Source organism: Lepidochelys olivacea (genome assembly GCF_965140295.1).
Source record: "Lepidochelys olivacea isolate rLepOli2 genome assembly, chromosome: 2".
In the NCBI taxonomy this organism is placed as follows: domain Eukaryota; kingdom Metazoa; phylum Chordata; order Testudines; family Cheloniidae; genus Lepidochelys; species Lepidochelys olivacea.
Window position 1 is genome coordinate 237,609,452 of NC_140412.1, and position 20,628 is coordinate 237,630,079.

Below are 20,628 nucleotides of genomic sequence, written 5' to 3' on the forward strand. Positions count from 1 at the left end.
TATTCTTTGTCAGAATTGGCCTAATTGTATTTATTGTTTGGGTGTGTATCAATTATGTACAGGTGCAAATGAAGACAGTGTTGAAGAGGTCTCAGGAATTCAGCACTTGACGAGTGATTCAGATAGTGAAGTTTTCTGTGATTCTATGGAACAATTTGGACAAGAAGAGGTAAAAAAAAAACAAACCCTGAAGTTTCATACTAATGGGCAAATTTTTAAAGTGGAATGTAATGAGTTTCACAACTCCTGTTTATATAAACAGGAACAACAGAAGATGTGCCTGGATTACTAAATGCTGTACTGTGAAAATGTGAGAGCTTCCTTTTTGATTACAAATGAATAATTAAATAAATGTTCTAGTCTTTCCTTACCTAAATTAAATGACCCCCATTTACCATACTATCTGAGTGCCTCACAATACCCTGTGAGGTAGGGAAGCACTATTATCTGAATTTTATAAATGAGGAATTGAGATACAGAGAAACTTGCCCAAGCTCATACAGTGAGACTGTAGTAGAACAAGAAATTGAACCAGGGTCTTCCAAATTTCAGGCTAGCACCCTAACCACTGAACCACATTCCTCTCTAATTGGTTCTTACGGATCCCATAGGATTCCTTTAATCTTGTTAGAAGCATCACCCAATAGTAAAACTTGCTGGAGAAGGTGGTGTGGCAGAACTGTTGCAAGCTCCCTTCCACGGTTATACAGCTCACTTTCTGATATGTGGTTTGAGCTTGCTGGGGCTCTTTAATTGAGGTGGGTGGATAACTGGCAAACTATATGGAGAAATCCAAACTTGCATGAAAACACTGACAATTGGAAGTGCTTTGATCATCCTAGTTGAAAACTAAAAAGCTCTTTTGGAGCAATTGGAGGGTATTATCTGAAAAAACCAAGTATAACTTTTTGCTGTTGTGAAAGATTTACCAAACACTATTGTGTAAGCTCTGAAGGCATGAGGTTTATGAATTACATCCAGTGAATTTTCAGATGTAGTTGTGGATATGTAAATAGAGGCTGCGTGTAGGTCAGTGGTTCTTAACCTGTTTACCATTGTGGGCCACATATATGTAGCTCTCTGTGTTATGTGGGCCACATCCACACAATATATATACTACCTGTATGGCTCTGAGAATGTCACATGGGCTGCACCTGTGTGCTGATTGGGCTGCGGGTTGAGAACCACTAGTGTAGATGGTAGTGAGTTATCTCATTAACTTTACATTTTTGGAAAAGTTAGTTTGCTGGTTTACGTTGAAGGTGATGACAGGTTTAGTTGCCTCATTCTGTTCTCCATTTGTGATCCTAGAGCCAGCACTTACTTTGTCTTGAGTGGCAGCTATTTATGGGACACCAAGGACAGGGATAGCATGGGTTTTGGTTGGGAGGATTTAGATGTATTGGTGGATCTGACTGAGCTTCTACAGCATCTTTTTGCTTTGTGCCTGGCCTAAACCAAGACTGTTGTTAACTTGTGCTGTGAAGAGTGGGGAAAGTTCCTGCATTTTTTTAAAAAGTGAACTTGAAGAGGAAGTGCTGAATATGGGAAAAAAGTCTACCTATAAATACTATTTTGGGAATAATGTTCCTCTGATGCATGAGAGGTTATATGGCTAAATCCCAGCAACTAGTGATGAATGGAGTTGCAGGTGGCTCAATTATATGTATTTTTCTTTCTGGAAGAATTTTTTGTTAAGTCTTTTGTTAACTTGTATTATGCAGCCCCTTTAGGTTTAAGTGTCCTAACCTTGAGATTTAATTTTTTGAAAGCTACACGAACAAACAGTCTCTCAAGCATTTCACATTACATAAAATGTTTTATATTTTGGTCCAGAACATATATATTTCACATACTAATGAAAAAGGCTCTTTAGTTTAAGAGTGTTACATCTGAATTTTATGACTACTTTTAAAAAAAATATTAACTTCATCATGTTTTCTTTGTCAGTTATCCCAGGTATATCCTATTTTTATCCTCTCCTCACCCCTTAAGATCAAACACATTTTAGTGTGCCATATCATTCTTTAGAAAATCAATAGGTTGAGACACACATTTGCATAGCTAAAATGTTTAACAACAAATTGTATTTAGTTTGTCCTCAGTATCCATAAGGTTTCTTTTTTAAGTGAATAAACAGTAGCTGAAGCTTCATTTCAAGTTGATCAGCTATTCCTGTTTGTTCCTGTAGGGAAAGTAACATGGGCTATGGGATGCATGGCACCCTGAGTTCAGTTTAAAAAAAATTCCAGCCAATTTTTTTTGGTAATATCACACTGCATTGGCCTTTTCGTTTGGCTCATATGCTTCTATAGGTCAAAGGGCTGACTACAGATTAGTGAAACATTCCCCTCAAACTGGACAGGATACGTTATATATCTAAAGAGAAATCTGTACAAACTGCCGTGTGAACTTGGGAATGAGTTCGTATCTGGTATGCATTTCTCTGGCCTTTATCATGGTTTGCCTTTCAGCTGGTGTACATGTATATAGTCTAAATCCTACACTATTGCAGATTTAGAGAGGATAGTTGATGAAAGGATATTAGCAATGATTGTTTTGTGAAAGGTGTAAGCTGATGGCCAAATATTCCTAAACAGAATGACAGTGTGTGACTGTTGGATCACATAAACCCCCTCGGGGCTGCCAGCTGATGTGCCGAGACTACGTCTGCCCCTGCTTTCCTGCCCTCGCAGCGTGGGACTTCAGTTCCCTGCCTGGTTTGAACCAGACCCGCTAGCCTGCTGCAAAGCCAGACCCAGGTCTGAACCACATCCCCTAACAGCTTGTCATAAATATAAATATAAAGGGAAGGGTAAACCCCTTTGAAATCCTTCCTGGCCAGGGGAAAGCTCCTCTCACCTGTAAAGGGTTAAGAAGCTAAAGGTAACCTCGCTGGCACCTGACCAAAATGACCAATGAGGAGACAAGATACTTTCAAAAGCTGGGAGGAGGGAGAGAAACAAAGGGTCTGTGTGTCTGTCTATATGCTGGTCTTTGTCGGGGATAGACCAGGAATGGAGTCTTAGAACTTTCAGTAAGTAATCTAGCTAGGTATGTGTTAGATTATGATTTCTTTAAATGGCTGAGAAAAGAATTGTGCTGAATAGAATAACTATTTCTGTCTGTGTATCTTTTTTGTAACTTAAGGTTTTGCCTAGAGGGGTTCTCTATGTTTTTGAATCTAATTACCCTGTAAGATATCTACCATCCTGATTTTACAGGGGGGATTTCTTCATTTCTATTTACTTCTATTTTTATTAAAAGTCTTCTTGTAAGAAACTGAATGCTTTTTCATTGTTCTCAGATCCAAGGGTTTGGGTCTGTGGTCACCTATGCAAATTGGTGAGGCTTTTTATCCAACATTTCCCAGGAAAGGGGGGGGTGCAAGTGTTGGGAAGATTGTTCATTGTTCTTAAGATCCAAGGGTCTGGGTCTGTAGTCACCTAGGCAAATTGGTGAGGCTTTTTACCAAACCTTGTCCAGGAAGTGGGGTGCAAGGTTTTGGGAAGTATTTTGGGGGGAAGGATGCGTCCAAACAGCTCTTCCCCAGTAACCAGTATTAGTTTGGTGGTGGTAGCGGCCAGTTCAAGGACAACGGGTGGAATATTTTGTACCTTGGGGAAGTTTTGACCTAAGCTGGTAAAGATAAGCTTAGGAAGTTTTTCATGCAGGTCCCCACATCTGTACCCTAGAGTTCAGAGTGGGGGAGGAACCTTGACACAGCTGTAGGCTTAAACTGAAAGCAGCTTAAGAGAGGGATAGCTCAGTAGTTTGAGCATTGGCCTGCTAAACCCAGGGTTGTATGAGTTCAGTCCTTGAGGGGGCCATTTGCAGATCTGGGGCAAAAATTGAGGATTGGTCCTGCTTTGAGCAGGGGGTTGGACAAGATGATCTCCTGAGGTCCCTTCCAACTCTATGATTCTATGAAAGCTAAGTATTCCTGTCTTTAACACTCAGATGCCCAATTCCCAGGGTCCAAACTCCAAATAAATCCGTTTTACCCTGAATAAAGCTTATACAGGATAAACTCATAAATTGTTCGCCCTCTATAACACTGACAGAGAGAGATGCGCAGCTGTTTGCCCCCCCAGGTATTAATACATACTCTGGGTTAAATAATAAGTAAAAAGTGATTTTATTAAATACAGAAAGTAGGATTTAAGTGGTTCCAAGTAGTAACAGACAGAACAAAGTGAATTACCAAGCAAAATAAAATAGAACACACAAGTCTATATCTAGTATAGTAATAAAACTGAATACAGATAAAATCTCACCCTCAGAGATGTTTCAATAAGTTTCTTTCACAGACAGGACGCCTTCCTACTCCTGCTCCTTTCCCCTGGTACAGCCCTTGTTCCAGCTCAGGTGGTACCTAGGAAATTTCTCATGATGACCACCCCATTTGTTCTGTTCCACCCACTTATATCTTTTGCATAAGGCAGGAATCCTTTGTCCCTCTAGGTTCCCACCCCTCCTTCTCAATGGAAAAGCACCAGGTTGAAGATGGATTCCAGTTCAGGTGACATGATCACATGTCACTGTAAGACTTCATTACCCACTTGCCAGCACACACACATACAGGAAGACTTACAAGTAAAACAAAGCCATCTATAGTCAATTGTCCTGGTTAATGGGCACCATTAATATTCTAAACCACCATTAATGGCCCACATTTTGCATAACTACAATAGAACCTCAGAGTTATATTTCATATTTCTAGTTTCAGATACAAGAGTGATACATTTATACAAATAGAATGACCACACTCAGTAGATTATAAGCTTTGTAATGATACCTTACAAGACACCTTTTGCATGAAGCATATTCCAGTTACATTATATTCACACTCATTAGCATATTTTTATAAAATAATATAGACTGCAACGTCACACAGTGCATGTCCTGATATATCTTCTATTTAATTGCTGCCTATTCAAGCTGTCTCATGTGATTTGCATTCTGACAAGATGGTCAGCCAACTGAAGTCAGGGCACTTTTTCATATCGGAATTCCCTAGTCTTAAAAGGAGAAACTGAATAGTGTTCAGTTCGTTTGTTTTTTTTTTTTTTTTTTTGAAGCTTAGTTTTTAGTAATTACAAAGATATAATATTTAATAATGTAATATCTAAAAATAACTCCCCTTGCAATTTATAGCTTGAGCAGTGTTTTGAAGATAACTGTTACAATAGTAATCAATTTTTAAAAACTAATCCTAACTAAAAGAAGGCACATAGGTTTTGTTTTAGATCCAAATGGAATGTTTTGGAATTTATAATAATTCTTACAATTTAATTAGAATGCTTTAAATATTTAAAGCTTTTTACAAATTACAAACACTCAACCTCAATACCTCTGAGATGCTAGGTAAACAAGTAATCCCCATTTTACAGACAGGTATATTAAGGTAAATCTTCTCTTATTTCTAAAGTAGTCTTTCTAACCTGGAAAGGACATCTAGAAAATACTGAAAACATCCTGTAGGGTGTTAATTGCTTCTGTTGAAAGCAAAACCTTAACAATGGGGAAGCTCAAAAAAAAAATTAAAAAGTGGGTAGAGGACACTTCATCTTTTATTTGATAACTGTCAGATTTTACAGAACACATACTTTAAATTAACTAGATGCTGCTGTTAATTTGTAGCCCTTGGAAATGATTACATCAGCCAAAGGACCTTTACAACATTCATCCCATTCCTTGGAAGTAGATCACAGTCCTCTATTGGAAAATGCTGGTTTTCCTGAGCATGCTCACCTGCCCTCTGAGAATTTTAGAGTTGAGGATATAACAGAGGCAGCAGTTGAAGGAAAAGGTGAAGTCAAGTGTGGGGGAGAAGATGGCAAAAGCAGCGATGGAGGCCCTGACAAAGAGAAGAAAGGTGGAGAAAAGGTGGATTTCCATGGAGTCAGAAGAGGGAGAGGTACTGTGTGTGCATCACTTGTATTTTTCTCACTATACTTCCACATATAGATCAGCTGAGTAATTTGTCAAGATTGAACACTGGGGCAGCAATGCTGTATAATGTTTTCATCCCACCTTCTTCCATAACTGGATAAATAAATATTGCACCCCTAAATTCCAGTGGTAACAATTAACCTTTGCTTTAAGAGTACTTTTTATTTTATTCATAATAAGAGTCAGAAAAGAGTGTTCTTGTACTGGACAGTGCTTCAGTCAGCCTCATGAGCTTAATAGTGGACTGTTCTGGTTTGGCTTACCTTGAATTCCAAGTATCACTTAAAGCACCCTTCTGTTTTATTAGTGTAATCTTTCACTTCCTCTTCAAACCAGATTTATATATGTAGAGAAAGGAGAGTTTCTCTGCAAGTTACAAGGTACATTTTAAGCATCAAAGTATTTTTACTTTTACTGTATCCGAATTGAGCACTTCATTAAAATATTCATTTTTGGTATTGTATTTAATTTGGTCAGTCTTTGGCCATAGCTGTTTGCCTTATACTAATACAGTGCCTAAATAACTAAGATATGAGGCAGTCATTTAGTAGTCAAAATCTTCAATATATGAGGGACTGCCCCCACACCTCTTACTACCCGTGTTGATTTTTAACAATATTGAGAACTATGATATGGAAATAGCACTCTTTTCTTCTTTAAAAACTTGTATTTCTACACAATCAGATATCTGCCATTGGTTTAAATGTGGCCAATGTTAAAGCCAGTTTGTTCATCAGAAACTTGGAAAAATGTCTATGAATGATAATTACAGGTTTTTAGAAAACACTGTGAAATGAGCAAATGATCCGATATGTGAAAATTCCTTGCTGAGGTTTGCTGCTAGTATAATAGAGTCGTGTTTTATTTAAAAAAAAAAACCCACACCACAGCTGGCTCTCTCCTTTTTTCCATCTGGCACTACAGACTATCATTAGTAGAGATTTTTAAGAAGAATCCTAACACAATCTCTAGATTGAAAAACTAGAATGGACAGGGTATGTGATTATTTATCCTACCCCCTTTCTTGATTGCTACTTCCTAACAGAACCTCAGTAGCCTAAGCACAAAAAATTTAAAGAGAAAATTAAGTTTGACACAAATGTGTCTCTTTTTTTTTTTCATCCCATTTCTGCCTTCCTCACTGTCCCAACGTGTCCTCTACATTCCATTTGGATACATGAAAGACCTCCCTAGTTTTTCCTCACCTACCCTTCATGACAGGACAGGCCTCACTGTCTCTGTTAAACTGGGCAGAGGGATCACTGCTTAGCTTAGGGAACCTTGCTGAAACCTGTATGGAGTTTTCATACCCAGCATTTTACTGTATGGTTTCTTCATACACTAGTCTGCAAATCATGGAAGCATGAATATAAGTCATCAGGATGACTGTAAATGTGTATCCTTATTTCACTCCATTCCCAGATTTGTTAAACTTAGTATTGGAAGCAGTAAAGGCTGTAGCACTGAGCGATTAAACTAGAGGAGTCATGTTATGTGGGAGGACAGTGAATAACCCTAGATTTGCAGATGATATTGACTAAGGAGAATTTATCAAGAATAACTGACAAGGTAAATGGGGAAAGCAGAAAATTCAAATTGAAGATAAGCATGGAGAAGACAAACTATGGAAATTGGAAGATAAGAAGAGGTAAAGATCAAAATCAGAGACAAAGAACTAGAAAAGTGGAAACATTTGTGTATCTTGGAGGACTAGTATTGGAGAATGGAAATCACGAAGATGCCATGAAAAGAAGAATCAGACTAGCCACTACTGCATTTAGAAAATTCTGCAAGATCTGGAAGGCTAAAGACATTTAGATAAAAATGATATGACTGCATATATGAGGCAGCTGTCATGCCGATACCACTGTATCGGTCAGAATGTTGGAGTATGAGGAAAGCCGATGATCGTAATGAACTGGCTGCGAGGAATACTGTATGTGTCAAGACTGCAGAAAAAGAAAAATGAAGTGATAAGAAAATGACTTAAGCAAGAAATAACTGTTATGGAAAATTCAAGAAAGACCACTGTGGTCTTAGATGTGTCAAGAATAGACCTGGAAAGGATACCACATGTGGTGATACATACCCAAATACAAGGAACTAGAAATAGAAGAAGACTAAGGAGGCATTGGATAGACAAGGTGAAGAATGACATAGAATAAAAAGAAAAGGAGTACTTGTGGCACCTTAGAGACTAACCAATTTATTTGCGCATAAGCTTTCGTGAGCTACAGCTTACTTCATCGGATGCATCCAATGAAGTGAGCTGTAGCTCACGAAAGCTTATGCGCAAATAAATTGGTTAGTCTCTAAGGTGCCACAAGTACTCCTTTTCTTTTTGCGGATACAGACTAACTCGGCTGTTACTCTGAAACCTGTCATTATAGAATAAAAAGGTTTAACGATAAAAAGGTTTAAAGATAAACAAAGCCATGAGGCTGGTAAAAGACAGTGGTTGAAAGATTTTGTTTGGCCTCCTCATAGCTGTTGAGCTGACTATGGGAATCAAAGAAGATCCTGCAAATGACACTTATAGTTCTAGACCCTTTACTATAGAATCACAAATACTGTTGTAATAACATCCTGGTTCTTTTATACAAGAATTTAGAGTTAAATAGAGGATACAAATGTTTCCCTTGGTTGGGGAAGTGGGAAATGATAAAGCAGTATAACCAAACATTTTCAGTAGAGGCAATAGCTTCTCTCTGTTTTGTTTTGTTTCCGCAAAAATTTAGGGCATAGGATGCAGCCTCTGGGTGATGGTGCTCAAGGTGGACAGATGGGCAGTGGAGGGGATGGTGAACGTTGGGGGTCAGACAGGGCACCGAGGGGCAGCCTCAACGAACAAATTGCAGTAGTGCTCATGAGGTTACAAGAAGACATGCAGAACGTCCTTCAGAGACTGAATACACTGGAGGCACTGACAGCCTCCCAGGTAAAAATTTGTCCAGATTAAATATAACTTTCCAAGAAAAAAATAGATAAAGAAATGTTGCTTAACTAGCTATGCCTTGAAAAGCTCTCTCAAGGGGATATTTTGGATAGTTTCTATGCTTTTTAAGATAAGAAAGCAAGAATTAGGTCTATAATTAAGTTATTAAAGACATTTTCAAATCTTTTATTTTGCAGCTGTGAAGTCTAGTTGTATCTAGTCTCCACCATAATAGAGTTTGTGTCACTTCTACACATTAAGTCAACTATATTAGTTGGTCCTTCCATTGCAAGTCAGTGCATTCCTATAGAAATTTGTATTAATTTCCATCTGAGGTCAGAGTGTACCATTTTGATACTTACTAGCTTTGGTTTGTATTTAAAGGCAAGATCTGTGATGCTACAGTCAAATGTACAACCTGCCTCATCTGCTAAGGTAAGATTGTTTTCATATTTGTAGAAGGCAATGTTTGGAACAAGATAAAATGGCTTTAGATATCTTACATGTTTCAAATTTTGCCTGGCTCTTGAACTAGAAGGAGTAAAATAGAGGTCTTATAATCCAGTCTCTGAAGAAATGATTGAATAAATCACTTTTAAAATGAAGTGTAAACTATTTCCTTCTGCTATGTGAGTTTCTATTTTTTTGCACTTTGACCCAGTAGTATTTAAAGTGTGTTTATGTACTAGCATCTAATGTACTGGTACAAATTTCTGACCACAATTTGTATTTTGTTTTGCTTAGGGACCATCATGGTGGCCATTTGATATTTCTCCCGGCACTTTAGCCTTTGCTGTTGTATGGCCCTTTGTTGCCCAGTGGTTGGTGCATGTATACTTTCAAAGAAGGCGAAGGTGAAGATTTATTTGTATTCTTTTACTCAACAGAGCATGTGCTTGTATATTTGTTTTCATTTGTTAGACATTACAGTACTCTACTCATAGGGATGAGCACAAACGAAGATTCTGCATTCATAAACAATGACAAGCATATTCTTACATTGCATGAGGCTTGTATAACATGAATAGAGGACGTGGGCGGTGTCAAAACATTAAGTAGATTGACACCTAGTGCCCCTAAAGAATCCTACATTTCCTTGAGCTTTCACTATTTAGGATGTAAGCTGCTGAAAGTTCCACTCTAAGTACCAGTGAAACTCCCAGTGCTAAGGATGGGGTGCTCAACCTAACCGTGTACCAGAGCCTTTGGAAGAGACTGGAATAGGAAGATATGGGATCTTGCTCCCAAAGAGGAACAGAATGGATGTTCAGCAAGAAATTCAAAATTAGCTACCACAGCTTTTCCCTTGCAGTAGGCAATTTAAGGGCATTTTCAGGAAGTGACCTATATGGCTTTACTCCCCTGCAAATTTCTTCATCATAGGAAATTATCTGCTAAGTTGACTGCATGGGCAATATGAACTTAACCTGACAAACCGTAAGCCTTGTGCAAAATGAAACACCATACTAATTCCAGTGAGTATTATCCTTATATGTCTGAGGCTGGCTGGCTCCCTTCTGCTTGACATCCTTAGGTTCTGTGGCCCACAATATCTTCCTGAACCACCTCCATTGTTGTGCAGGAGTCTCTGGTATCCTCTTGTTCTGCTCTTGCCTAGCAAACAGATTTCTCCCTGTAAATGGAGATAGTTCCTTTACAGAATTCCAGAGTGTTCAATTTTCAGTTTCTTATTCTAGCTACTTTCTCTCACTGTCCTCTCATCTGCACCTGGATTACTACTTTTATTCTGATAACAGTACATATTTTTCAATGTTTTGAATACCTTCCTCTGTCCTGTCTCGATCAAGTGATCTTGGGCTTCTTTTCTGCTTCCTTTAGCTAAATGACAGTAGCGTTGCTTTAATTAAGAGGAGCACCCTTCACACCGTACTTAATCTCCTCTATTTCCCTTCTCTATCTAAGCATGGAAAGCTCAAGTTAGTGTTTTCTAAACACTAGATCCAGACTCAGACCTCACTGCTGACTCCATTGTCTTAGGATGGTGTTATCCTTTATCCCAAACTCTTCTTATTCCACATCTTTCTGCAGATCTCTCTCACTAGATTTGTTAAATTATTCTTTGATCAAACTACATCTGTACTTTGAAAAATGGCCATTGCTCCCACGTTTTAGCACAAACTTGGAATGGACACTGCCAGTTAAGGGTTCTCTTATCCCATTTCCTCAAATATAAGTATACTACACTTGCATTACACTGCCCTAACATCACTGACAACAGGTTTTATTCTATTATTTTTATACTAATTTAAAAAAAACAAAACAAATGAAGTAAAGGGGCCAGCCTACCTGTTCAGTACAAGTGCAGTGTGCTGCCATGTGGAAGATCTGTGCTGAGGATCGTAGCTACAGAGTGGTGAGGGGATGGACATGCTGCATAATGGTATCATTTTTATACTCCAGAGGATTTGGAATTCAGAAGTTACCTGAATCTCTTGATCTTCCCAGTATGCTGCAAAGCCAATCTGTTTGGGGAGCACAGAGGTGGCTGGGATTTTGAAAGGGATTTTTTTTTTTTTACTTTTGGTTAGTGGCAATGTGGTGGTGGGGGGGGTGAGCTATGTGGTAATGGAGGAGAAAAGGTGCTGCTATTGTGCCTCATATTATTTTTGTACTTCGTTTTAATTTAATGGAGAGATCTCCTAGAGTGTCAGATTCCTTTAAGGTATAGTTACAGCCAAATATAATAAATGTATGGATTATGATTTAAAAAAAAACCTACTTACGTTTTTTATTTAAAAAACACCCAGGCTGACCCGTAGCACCTGTGCACCATTCTTAAACTTGATCACCTTTTTCTGTTTAATATACAAATGTATACTGTAAAGAAATATATGGTGTATGCTAAAAGAATAAAGGGAGGATATTATACCTAATTTCAAGTAATTGTGGGGTTTAATGTGTAATTAGTTTCATAATGTTAATTGCTTATATTCACAACCTGTCTGTTGTAAGTAAAAAGTCATCACATAAGTAAGTTTTAAGTGGCTCTACTACGATTTTTTTTTTCTTCAAAAGCTAAGGAAGTGGGGTTAAACTAATTACATGTTTGGTTCCCTTTAGAAAACTGATCTGAGAACTTAATTTTTGATTTCGCTTAAAGACTGCTAGGACTGGGACAGCCTGGAGAGAGAAGGAATTCAGAATTCACATGAGAACCTCAGGATCTGTGATGGCTAAATCTTCCTTCGATTGTAGTAATTTTTTGCACTACATGTGAGCTAACTACTTAAGGACTAACATTACTGATACTTGAATGGTCCACTGCTTCTAGATTACAAGTAAAATAAATAATTATCCCACCCTTAAACCACATGAACATTAAATTATTAATTATGCTTTTGGAATGGATTTCTGGCTGGGCATTCTGTAGAGATGACTGATCTTTCTTATGGCAATTAACAATGAGGGAGATGTTAGCTTTGTAAAAAGAAACCCCGCTGTATTTATGGAATAGAAAATTGTAAAACTGTCACTTTAACATGAGGATGATTTTGCAATTGCAGTAACTCAGATTTCTTTCACGTTGCATACTGTGAGATAGAAGTAGTGACTGGGAAGACAGTGTAAGTCCTGTGTGTACATTATATGGTGGCTGAAAGGCTGCATGTAGTAATGTAGCTCTGAAAGCCTCAACTAGTCTGTTTTGCTGCTAGACAGATGTGAGGTACATTTCTTTGTGCATCAGCCATGGGTGGAATCAAATATTTGACTCTGCATAATCCTGCCATTCATTGCACTTCCATATGTACCCACTCCCCAAACCGCTTTAGTTTTAGCAGCCAAGCATCTTGCATGTTAGAGACGTGGTAGTAACGTGGGATAGATTATAGACAGTGTATGCTGAAAAGGAGCCATAGAGAGAAGCTGCACTGAATAATACTTTAAATTCATGTCTCGTTCTTTACTACTAACCAGTTTCATTTTAATTGAGACATGAAGTTTATGCACATAGTGCTTTAAAATACAAGATGAAAACTAGCTACACCCAATATTTGTAAGATTTTACAAAGTTTAGTCCAGTGTAAGCTATTATTTTATGTAGTAGTCAATTTAAAGGATAGATTAATTAATCTAGCCTCAACATCTATGTGGCCTTTTCCCACCCCAAAACCTACTTGAGAGAAAACATCTGTTTCCATATTTTCCTCATATCCTTCCACTGCATCCAAATATTTTCCAAAATATTTATCCTAATTTTGATGATGATTTTCCTTTCCAGTGGTATTTATTCATACATAGAAATTTTATTGATCAGTATAAAGGTGAATATATTACAGTCTTGTGAGGTTTGCTTGGTCGAAGTATGCTTTGCAGTTTGATTTTAAAATATGTATCTAAGTTACATAGCCTAGATCTATGAGAAGGTGAGCAGTATATTAAGATATTTTCTGTACAAAGTAAGAAATCAGACCTATATAGTAAAATGGTTGCTTTGCATTTGCAATGAAGAGAAGAAAAATTCCATTATGCCATAACCTACATTTAAGACCTGAATCTTAAAAACTACACTGTTGTTTATGCTGTCTCATTCTTCAGTCAGAGTGATACATTATGAATAATTCATGGAAAATGTCTTTTGGGATAAAGCATGCTTTCTGCCCTGTAAAGTCTTTTATTTTATAGTTTTGGAAAGCACTTTTCTTACAAGTTATACTGTATAAAACAGATGTAATTATAGGATTTAATGTTTCTGCCTTGTTTAACAGAACATGATTTTAACCTTGTCTTGAAATACTTTAAAAAAAAAATTTCTCCCTCTTCTGATCTTCATCTTTGATGTAAAACTGAGTTACTAAATAAAGAGTGACAAGAGAACATCGCTGATAGCATGTCCTCACAAGCAGCTGTTTTGGTGTAACATATAAACAAACCTAGCATGACTGGAGATGCTGAAAGCTTAAATTTGAATTAAACCAATCCTCCAATAGAAATTTTGCTATGGTTGCGATCTAGGCCTCCATGAAGCTATTCTGCCCGCCCTTTAAATAGTTGATTGTCATATTGTAGACAGTGAAAGAATTAAGATTACTGAGCAAGGAGGGTCTGCATTAAAGCCTAGTTATGCTATCATATTTTTTCAAAAATGTGTGTGACTGCACCCTCAGTTACTGCAAATATTGGTGCAAATGACCACACCCATCGTACACTGCTTGCCTCTCCCTGGCTATGAGTGCATGCACAAAGTAACTCAGTTCATCTTTTTTTAAAAAGGCCTTAACAAATGTAGAAACATTCCTCACGCAGAATATCCGCTTTACTACTGCATCATTTTGTACTCCGTACATAAGTGTCTACCAATCCTCCCACCATGACATTTCATGGAAAGAAATAAGTTCCTGTAAGTTTTAATTCCATTGGTGCTGCTTCCCTGTGCTCTTGCAGCACTAACAGCCTCAGTAGATATCCCACACTAGATATGGCTCTGGAGCTCATGGAGGGTCTAAGTGACTGGGTTAAAGTGAGAGTCTGAGACTGGACCTCCTAACCCAGCAAGCAGCTATAATGAGGAACTACAAGGCCCATCATAGATCATTTTCTTGCCTCTTTCCAACTCAGCTGCAGTGTTTTCTTTTCCATAAAAACCTGTAACAGACTCCTTTCTGCTGCTTTACAGGGCCAGAGATATTGGTTTACGAGACAAATGACAGAAGGGCATCATGGCCTTAACTCCTGAAAGCCTCTCTGAATGAATCAGAGTGGTTGGGTGCATTGAGTATGCTACTCCAACTGGTGCTGTCTAAATCTTAGCTGCTGGCAGCCAGAGTTGGGTTTGGGGATAGTGAAGGTTGTTTTCATTTACTTAGATCTCATCACAGTAACTACAAAGTCATGTAGAGGTGTGGTACTTCCAGCACAGATTGCATAGTAGGAGCCAAAGTGAGAGATGGCTCCTAGGAACAGTGGCAGCTTGCATACTGATGTCAGGGAAGGCAAGAGGTCAGCAGAAGACGATAAATACAAACAAGCAACCCGTAGCACCAAACCCAGCTCCTGTGACCAGGAGATTAGCCTGCTCTCTCAGACGGGTAGTCACAGAAGGCAAAAGACTTGGAGACCCTGTAATCAAGGCAGCAGCAGCATCATCAGTGCTTTTCTCCCCTGGCCAGAGCAGAAGGCAGAACATAAATGAAAGCCTAGGCCCTACTCGCTGTATAGAATGGGCTCGGGGAGGGGAGGGGAAGGGTGCCACATGATTGGCCAATGGCGCAGTGCCTACAAGTGAAGAGGGCAGAAAAATATTAAAAATAAACTAGTACTGCATGGGGCAGAGTAATTTATGAAAGTATTTGCAGAATGTCTTATCACTTAGATAAAACATTACAAATTGATTCTTCCTCCTCAATAACATTACTGACCCTCTCTGTTCTAGGTAGTTATTTATATCTGGGGGGAGAGAAGAGGTTGGAGGTGGAAGCAAAGCATGCAGCAACAAACAACTTCTCTCAACCATGTACCCTATATAAAATGTTCACAGACTGGTCCATCACTTGAACCCCAATGTGGTACTTGCTTATTAGCACATGTAAATGGTGCACCTGCTGAGAACTTTAAAAGGTTTATTTTTATTATACAGGTTTCAAAAAAGTTTATGGGAGGGGAAGCATCAAAATGAAATCTAAGGCTGCATGTAGAAGAGATATTTATCAAAAATACCTTACTATGAAACAAACAAGTACAGTGTAGTGCTAGCCGGCAGCTCACACAATTTCATAAAGGACAGGTTCCAGCATCCAATGGAAAACAGAGTAGAATGTTTTGTTTTACCAAACTGGGTAAATTCAGCCAATGAGCAGTCAGAGTTTGAACAAACATCAGCTGCTTAAAAGATTCCACTGAGCTCATTTGTAAGTGATGGTAAGTGAGTTCCAGAACTGAGTAGAGGCACATGGGTTAGTTTCTCTCAGGTACAGGAGTGGTTCTAATAGTTGTGTCCAGGGTTTCAAGGCTACTAAAGCCTGGGCTTAATCAGCAGAAAGGTAGTCAATAGTCCAAAGCTTCTTGGCCCTAACTGTCTGTGCCACATATAGATGAAAAGTTTCTCAATCTGATTAGTAGTAATAGTAGTGACTTTGGCTACAGAGCTAAGTGTCTGAGAGCCATGACCCTTTAAGTAGAGATTTCAGTGGACTTGACATTTCTTGAGCTTTTTAGTCTAGCACCTCTTAACCCTCCGTCCAGTTGACATGAACTAGGATGACTTTGAGGTCAGGTGGTAGCTTTGGAATTATGTATAGATTAACAAACAAATATGGAGTGCATGGAAACCTAAGGGCCTTAAAAGAAACTGCTGGCCTAACAGCTGCACAACAGACCACAGAGGCAGCATTCCACAGCATCCAGGGACCAAAAAGCCTGTTCTAATGCACTCATTATGATTGAGATAACTAGTTAAGGGAAGATTAAATTTGTCCAAGGCCTCCAAACCTCTTATTTTATGCCTCCGTCATGTGAAACTGGGAGGTGGTAAATGGGTAACAACAAATGTTTGAAACAATACATGATAAAAGGATAAAGCTAAAATAGTTTTGAAGAAAGCATTTTTTGGATCAGCTTGCTTAGTCAACATGTAGTCTTAATTCCATGATGTCTGCACAGTAACAAAAAAAATCAAGATATTCAATAGAAGTAGATGAAAATTTCATATTCAGCTGTACAGACCAAGAAAAATATGACCCTGTGCAGCAATGTTTTATAAGGAACGCATACCATTCATATTAATACACTCTGCTCTCTGACTTGTCTACAAAACTTACATACAGTGTAATGAAAAAATCCCATTTCTGTCATTTTGACTTGCAAGACTTTATTATGGTAAAATATATAAACATCTAAACTGGGTTCCTTGAGATAGTTTTTGAAACAGAATGGATGGATACTACGGTTCTTGTTTATACATGTTTTACAGTGGTTTGATTTCTAGTTTTATATTAATGCATTAGACTATGTAAAAATGATTAAACACTTCAAATAGTTCTGTAGTTCATGATGCACATTGTAATTAATTTGAAAAATCTTTAAATAAAAACTCATATCAGTTTGTGATCCTTTATAAATTAGGCAATCTTGGTATTTTTTGTTAAATATTTTCTTGAAGAATTAAGCTGGTACATTCAACAGAACATCCTAACAAAACCAAAACCCTCACTAACAGCATGAACTAATTATGCTAATAGATAGTTACAGCCTATTTCAATTTCCGTTAATAGCGGAACACTAAAAACTTAGTTTTGGTGTTCACCTTGAACAGTTTGCTAATAGACTTTTATGGAAAGATAATATAGTGCACCATAAAGCTGTATTTCTCATTAAAAGACTAGTTTTCTAACTCCTAACTTCTGCAAAAAAAAAAACAACTAATCCAGTGACATTTTCAGATGCTGTACTTCGTCTCAGGTTAAGATTTTTTTGAGAGTTTGGGATATTTGGATATAAATGCTACATTTCTCTTACAATAAAGGACCTGTTATGATCTGCAGCTTTCTCTCACTGACAGAAAAATAGTCCGTTAATAATGTGCAGTAATAAATACCTATTATATTCAACATTTAGAAAACCATCACTATTTAAATTGCTGATCCATGCACAAACTAGATTCAGTGATCTGCAAGTATGCAGAAATCGGGAGACATTTCAGTCAATGCGACGAACTATAGTGTGGCTTCTGACATCCCAACATTCCAAGGTGTTCATCATACCATGTTTTCACAAATCCCCAGTAAATTACAATGCAAACATGTCACAACAATTCTGATGTTGTGACATTTTGCAACTGTTTGATCTCTTGTGCGGCTTCTGGGACAAAACATAGGGTGATTCTTCTCTCTCATACCCTTCTTGGCTATTTGGAGCAGGAAATCTGGCAACTCTGGATTAGTTCACGCTCCATTCACTAGCCTTGTGTGCAAGGAAGCATGGGAAATGAATGGTCATCAATCCACTTACTTGGTCTGAAATGTCAGTTCCATGCAACACCCTGAAAAGCCACCTGATGATTGCTAGCATAGTGATCAGTTCTGGGATACAGCAGCTGGATTACACCATGGTACAGCATGAACCTTCCGTCCCACCCCCACTGCAGCAGGCATTGAAGCAGGAAACGAAAAACCTTATAATTAATTGAATGAAATTGTAAGCACTAAAAGACAGACAAATTTTGTTTAATGGTGATTCCCATCTAAGATAAAGGAAAACAGTTTTAACAGAGACAAAAATCAGGCATTATCAGAAACAATCTCCACAATGCAGTAGATAATCTCTATGTATTTTCCCAATCTATTAAAATATAGCTTAGATTCTTCATTAAAATGCTTAGTACTGAAAGTCCTAATTTTAACTCAAGTTTTATTGAAATTGAACTTATGATGTTCTCAAATTAACCAATTTGCAATACATTATATAGACTTTAATATACATACTTCGTGTTTTCATTAGCAAACAGATTTTTTTTTTTTAAACATCTGGCAGAGTGACACAGGAAAGAAGCCGAATAGATCTCCTCAGATCTTCTAAATTTAAAATAAACGGGTCACTAAAATAAATACTGTTCAGTCTATCATCCCATAACGCATTCAAAGTCTTTTCAGTATGAAAATTTAAACAAAGTCTATTTGGTTTTTTTAATTTGCTATAAGATTCCTTTACTCTGTGCATTTGCCAGGGAAAAAACGTTGGCAGTAAAAATACAGTTAAGTTTTACAACACTGATATCTCATCAGCCGAGCAGGCAGTGTATGTGACCTAAGGATGCCAAAAACATCTCTTTTCTCATCCCACTAAGGAGTAAGATGTTTTTACACTGCCCTGAGACCTAAAAAACTTCCATTTTCACTATGGATGCAGCTCCAAGTTGGTCTGAAAGCTCCTATCACAAATGTGACTATGAACATATTGAACCCCAGATAAATAACGCATTGTATGCTCCCACTCAGTTGTGTTTAATTGCAAAATAGCCCCAACAAATTGGAAGTACTCCACAGCAGCAAGAGAAATATTTTGCCAAGTGTGAAAGTGACATTACTAACTTTACAAATACATACTCAGGCTCTCAGTAAGGTGCAGAAAGTAGGATAAATAAAAAGAACAAGAAGCCATTTGGAATTAATGAACATTTTGTATAGTGGCTTTGTTTTAGAACAAAGGATACACAAATTAAAAGCAGACTGACCAATTGTTTTAAAAAACGACGTTTGGTAAGAAAACCAAGACCAAACTAGTGTTAAGGGTAGTTTACAAATGTGCAAAACCATGGACAAAGTTCCATTTTCTCAATACTATAAGCTAAATCCAGACACAGTCAGATGCTGAGCATTATTTCTAGCTTCAAAGTAGGAGGTATCTGTTTCATCAACCGGCTGAGGTACGAAAGGCATAGTTTGATTCTGAAGATTATCCCAGTCTACACCATGAAAGAGGGGATGATGTTTCAGCTCTAAAACAAAAGTTTACATAAAATATTAAGAATGTTCTCCTCTGAACAACCAGTTTAGCCACCTCATTGACATGATGCCAGTTAGCTGTTTGGGTGTGTTTTACCTTTCTGGACATTCAAAAACCTACATTACAAACAGTCCGTGACAGAACAAACGGCGTTTAGTTAAGGAGACGTATTTGCACACAGATTAGCACGACTGACAAAGATGATGGTGAAACACAGTCACTTCACTTTTAAGACTGACTGAAAGAGTGGTGGTTTATCGGATACTACTGTGTGGGAAAGTCAGCCAACAACTCCCAGTGGGATCAGATTACTCCCATGCAAGCTAACCTTTTCCTCAGTTATAGAGAGAGCAATTTTACATTTGGCACAGATGCTGGATCAAAGGAGGTTGTAAGAAATGTGATAGAATGGCCATCATACAAGAAATGGAAAAAATCTCTTTCCAAGATAGGGCATCTGCAGAGACAAATTTTAATTCCACTTATTTGAAAACCTACTCTAGTTTGATCAAGAGACCACAGACAATGGAGTTCTTCCTCCCCAGCTGCTGGAGGCAGGATAATCAGAAAATCCTGTAATCTGATTGGTGATTCACTAGCAGGGCTCCCTCCTCCAATCTGATTCCTCTGATTTGAAAGAACATCTGTTAGCCTACTCTACCTTCATCATGTGAGATGTCTTGAGTCACCCTAGAAGAAACTTTCAAACTCTTCCTCTACACACATATTGTCAAGTACTAGCCAGGTTACCAAATGTATAACAAAATACAATGTGTGAAATGTGGGCAAGTTGATGTCAGAGAAATAGAACTTTTATATGTCAAAAATTTGAGGACTCTGCTTTAAAGCTAAAAGGCTGGGAGAATGCCTGGACCCTTTATTAGAGGATTGTTAATGTCTCCCTTAAAAGGGAGAGATACTGGCAATAAGCTGCAGTCCAACCAATCAAGGAACAAAAACTTTGGACACTAGTGTTCTTGAAACTAAAGCCTTTACTTTAACTTCTCATCTGAAAATATCACTGAAGTGATTGTGGCAGGCCAGCAGCACCACATGAGGCAGTCAAGTTCCTTGGATTCCTCAACCAGTCAGGCTTCTGACTATGTTATGACAGGGAATGTATTATTAATTGCAATGGCAGCTGATCTCAGGAAAATGACATAACAGTAGACATCTTGGCCTATCTTTGAATGGCGTTCAATGCAGCTAAAGAGGTACAACTGCAAGTCTCAATAGAGTTTAAGGCCAGAAGGAACCATTAGATCTTTTAGTCTACCTTC

At 37.9% G+C, this 20,628-nt stretch overlaps 2 protein-coding genes across 6 annotated transcripts in view; one reads left to right on the plus strand and one right to left on the minus strand.

Moving 5' to 3' along the window:
* The window catches only part of ACBD5 (acyl-CoA binding domain containing 5), a gene marked incomplete at its 3' end in the record, with an annotated part of 57,629 nt that extends 40,713 nt beyond the window's left edge, over positions 1-16,916 (plus strand). For 2 of the 3 annotated variants that reach the window (XM_084618390.1, XM_084618392.1), the window contains 6 exons: positions 63-169; positions 5,644-5,920; positions 8,694-8,893; positions 9,275-9,325; positions 9,635-9,744; positions 11,972-16,916. In XM_084618390.1, the coding sequence (XP_084474516.1) occupies positions 63-169; positions 5,644-5,920; positions 8,694-8,893; positions 9,275-9,325; positions 9,635-9,744; positions 11,972-11,984 (758 nt within the window). Of the gene's footprint in view, positions 1-62; positions 170-5,643; positions 5,921-8,693; positions 8,894-9,274; positions 9,326-9,634; positions 9,749-11,971 lie in introns of those variants that run through there. The other variant, XM_084618391.1, reaches the window with a different exon arrangement.
* Positions 16,917-17,053: 137 nt separating this feature from the next.
* The window catches only part of MASTL (microtubule associated serine/threonine kinase like), a 47,588-nt gene continuing 44,013 nt past the window's right edge, over positions 17,054-20,628 (minus strand). For all 3 annotated transcript variants that reach the window (XM_084618383.1, XM_084618381.1, XM_084618382.1), the window contains exon 12: positions 17,054-19,340. In XM_084618383.1, coding sequence (XP_084474509.1) covers positions 19,183-19,340 — 158 coding nt within the window. In that variant the 3' untranslated portion in view covers positions 17,054-19,182. The remainder of the gene's footprint in view (positions 19,341-20,628) is intronic.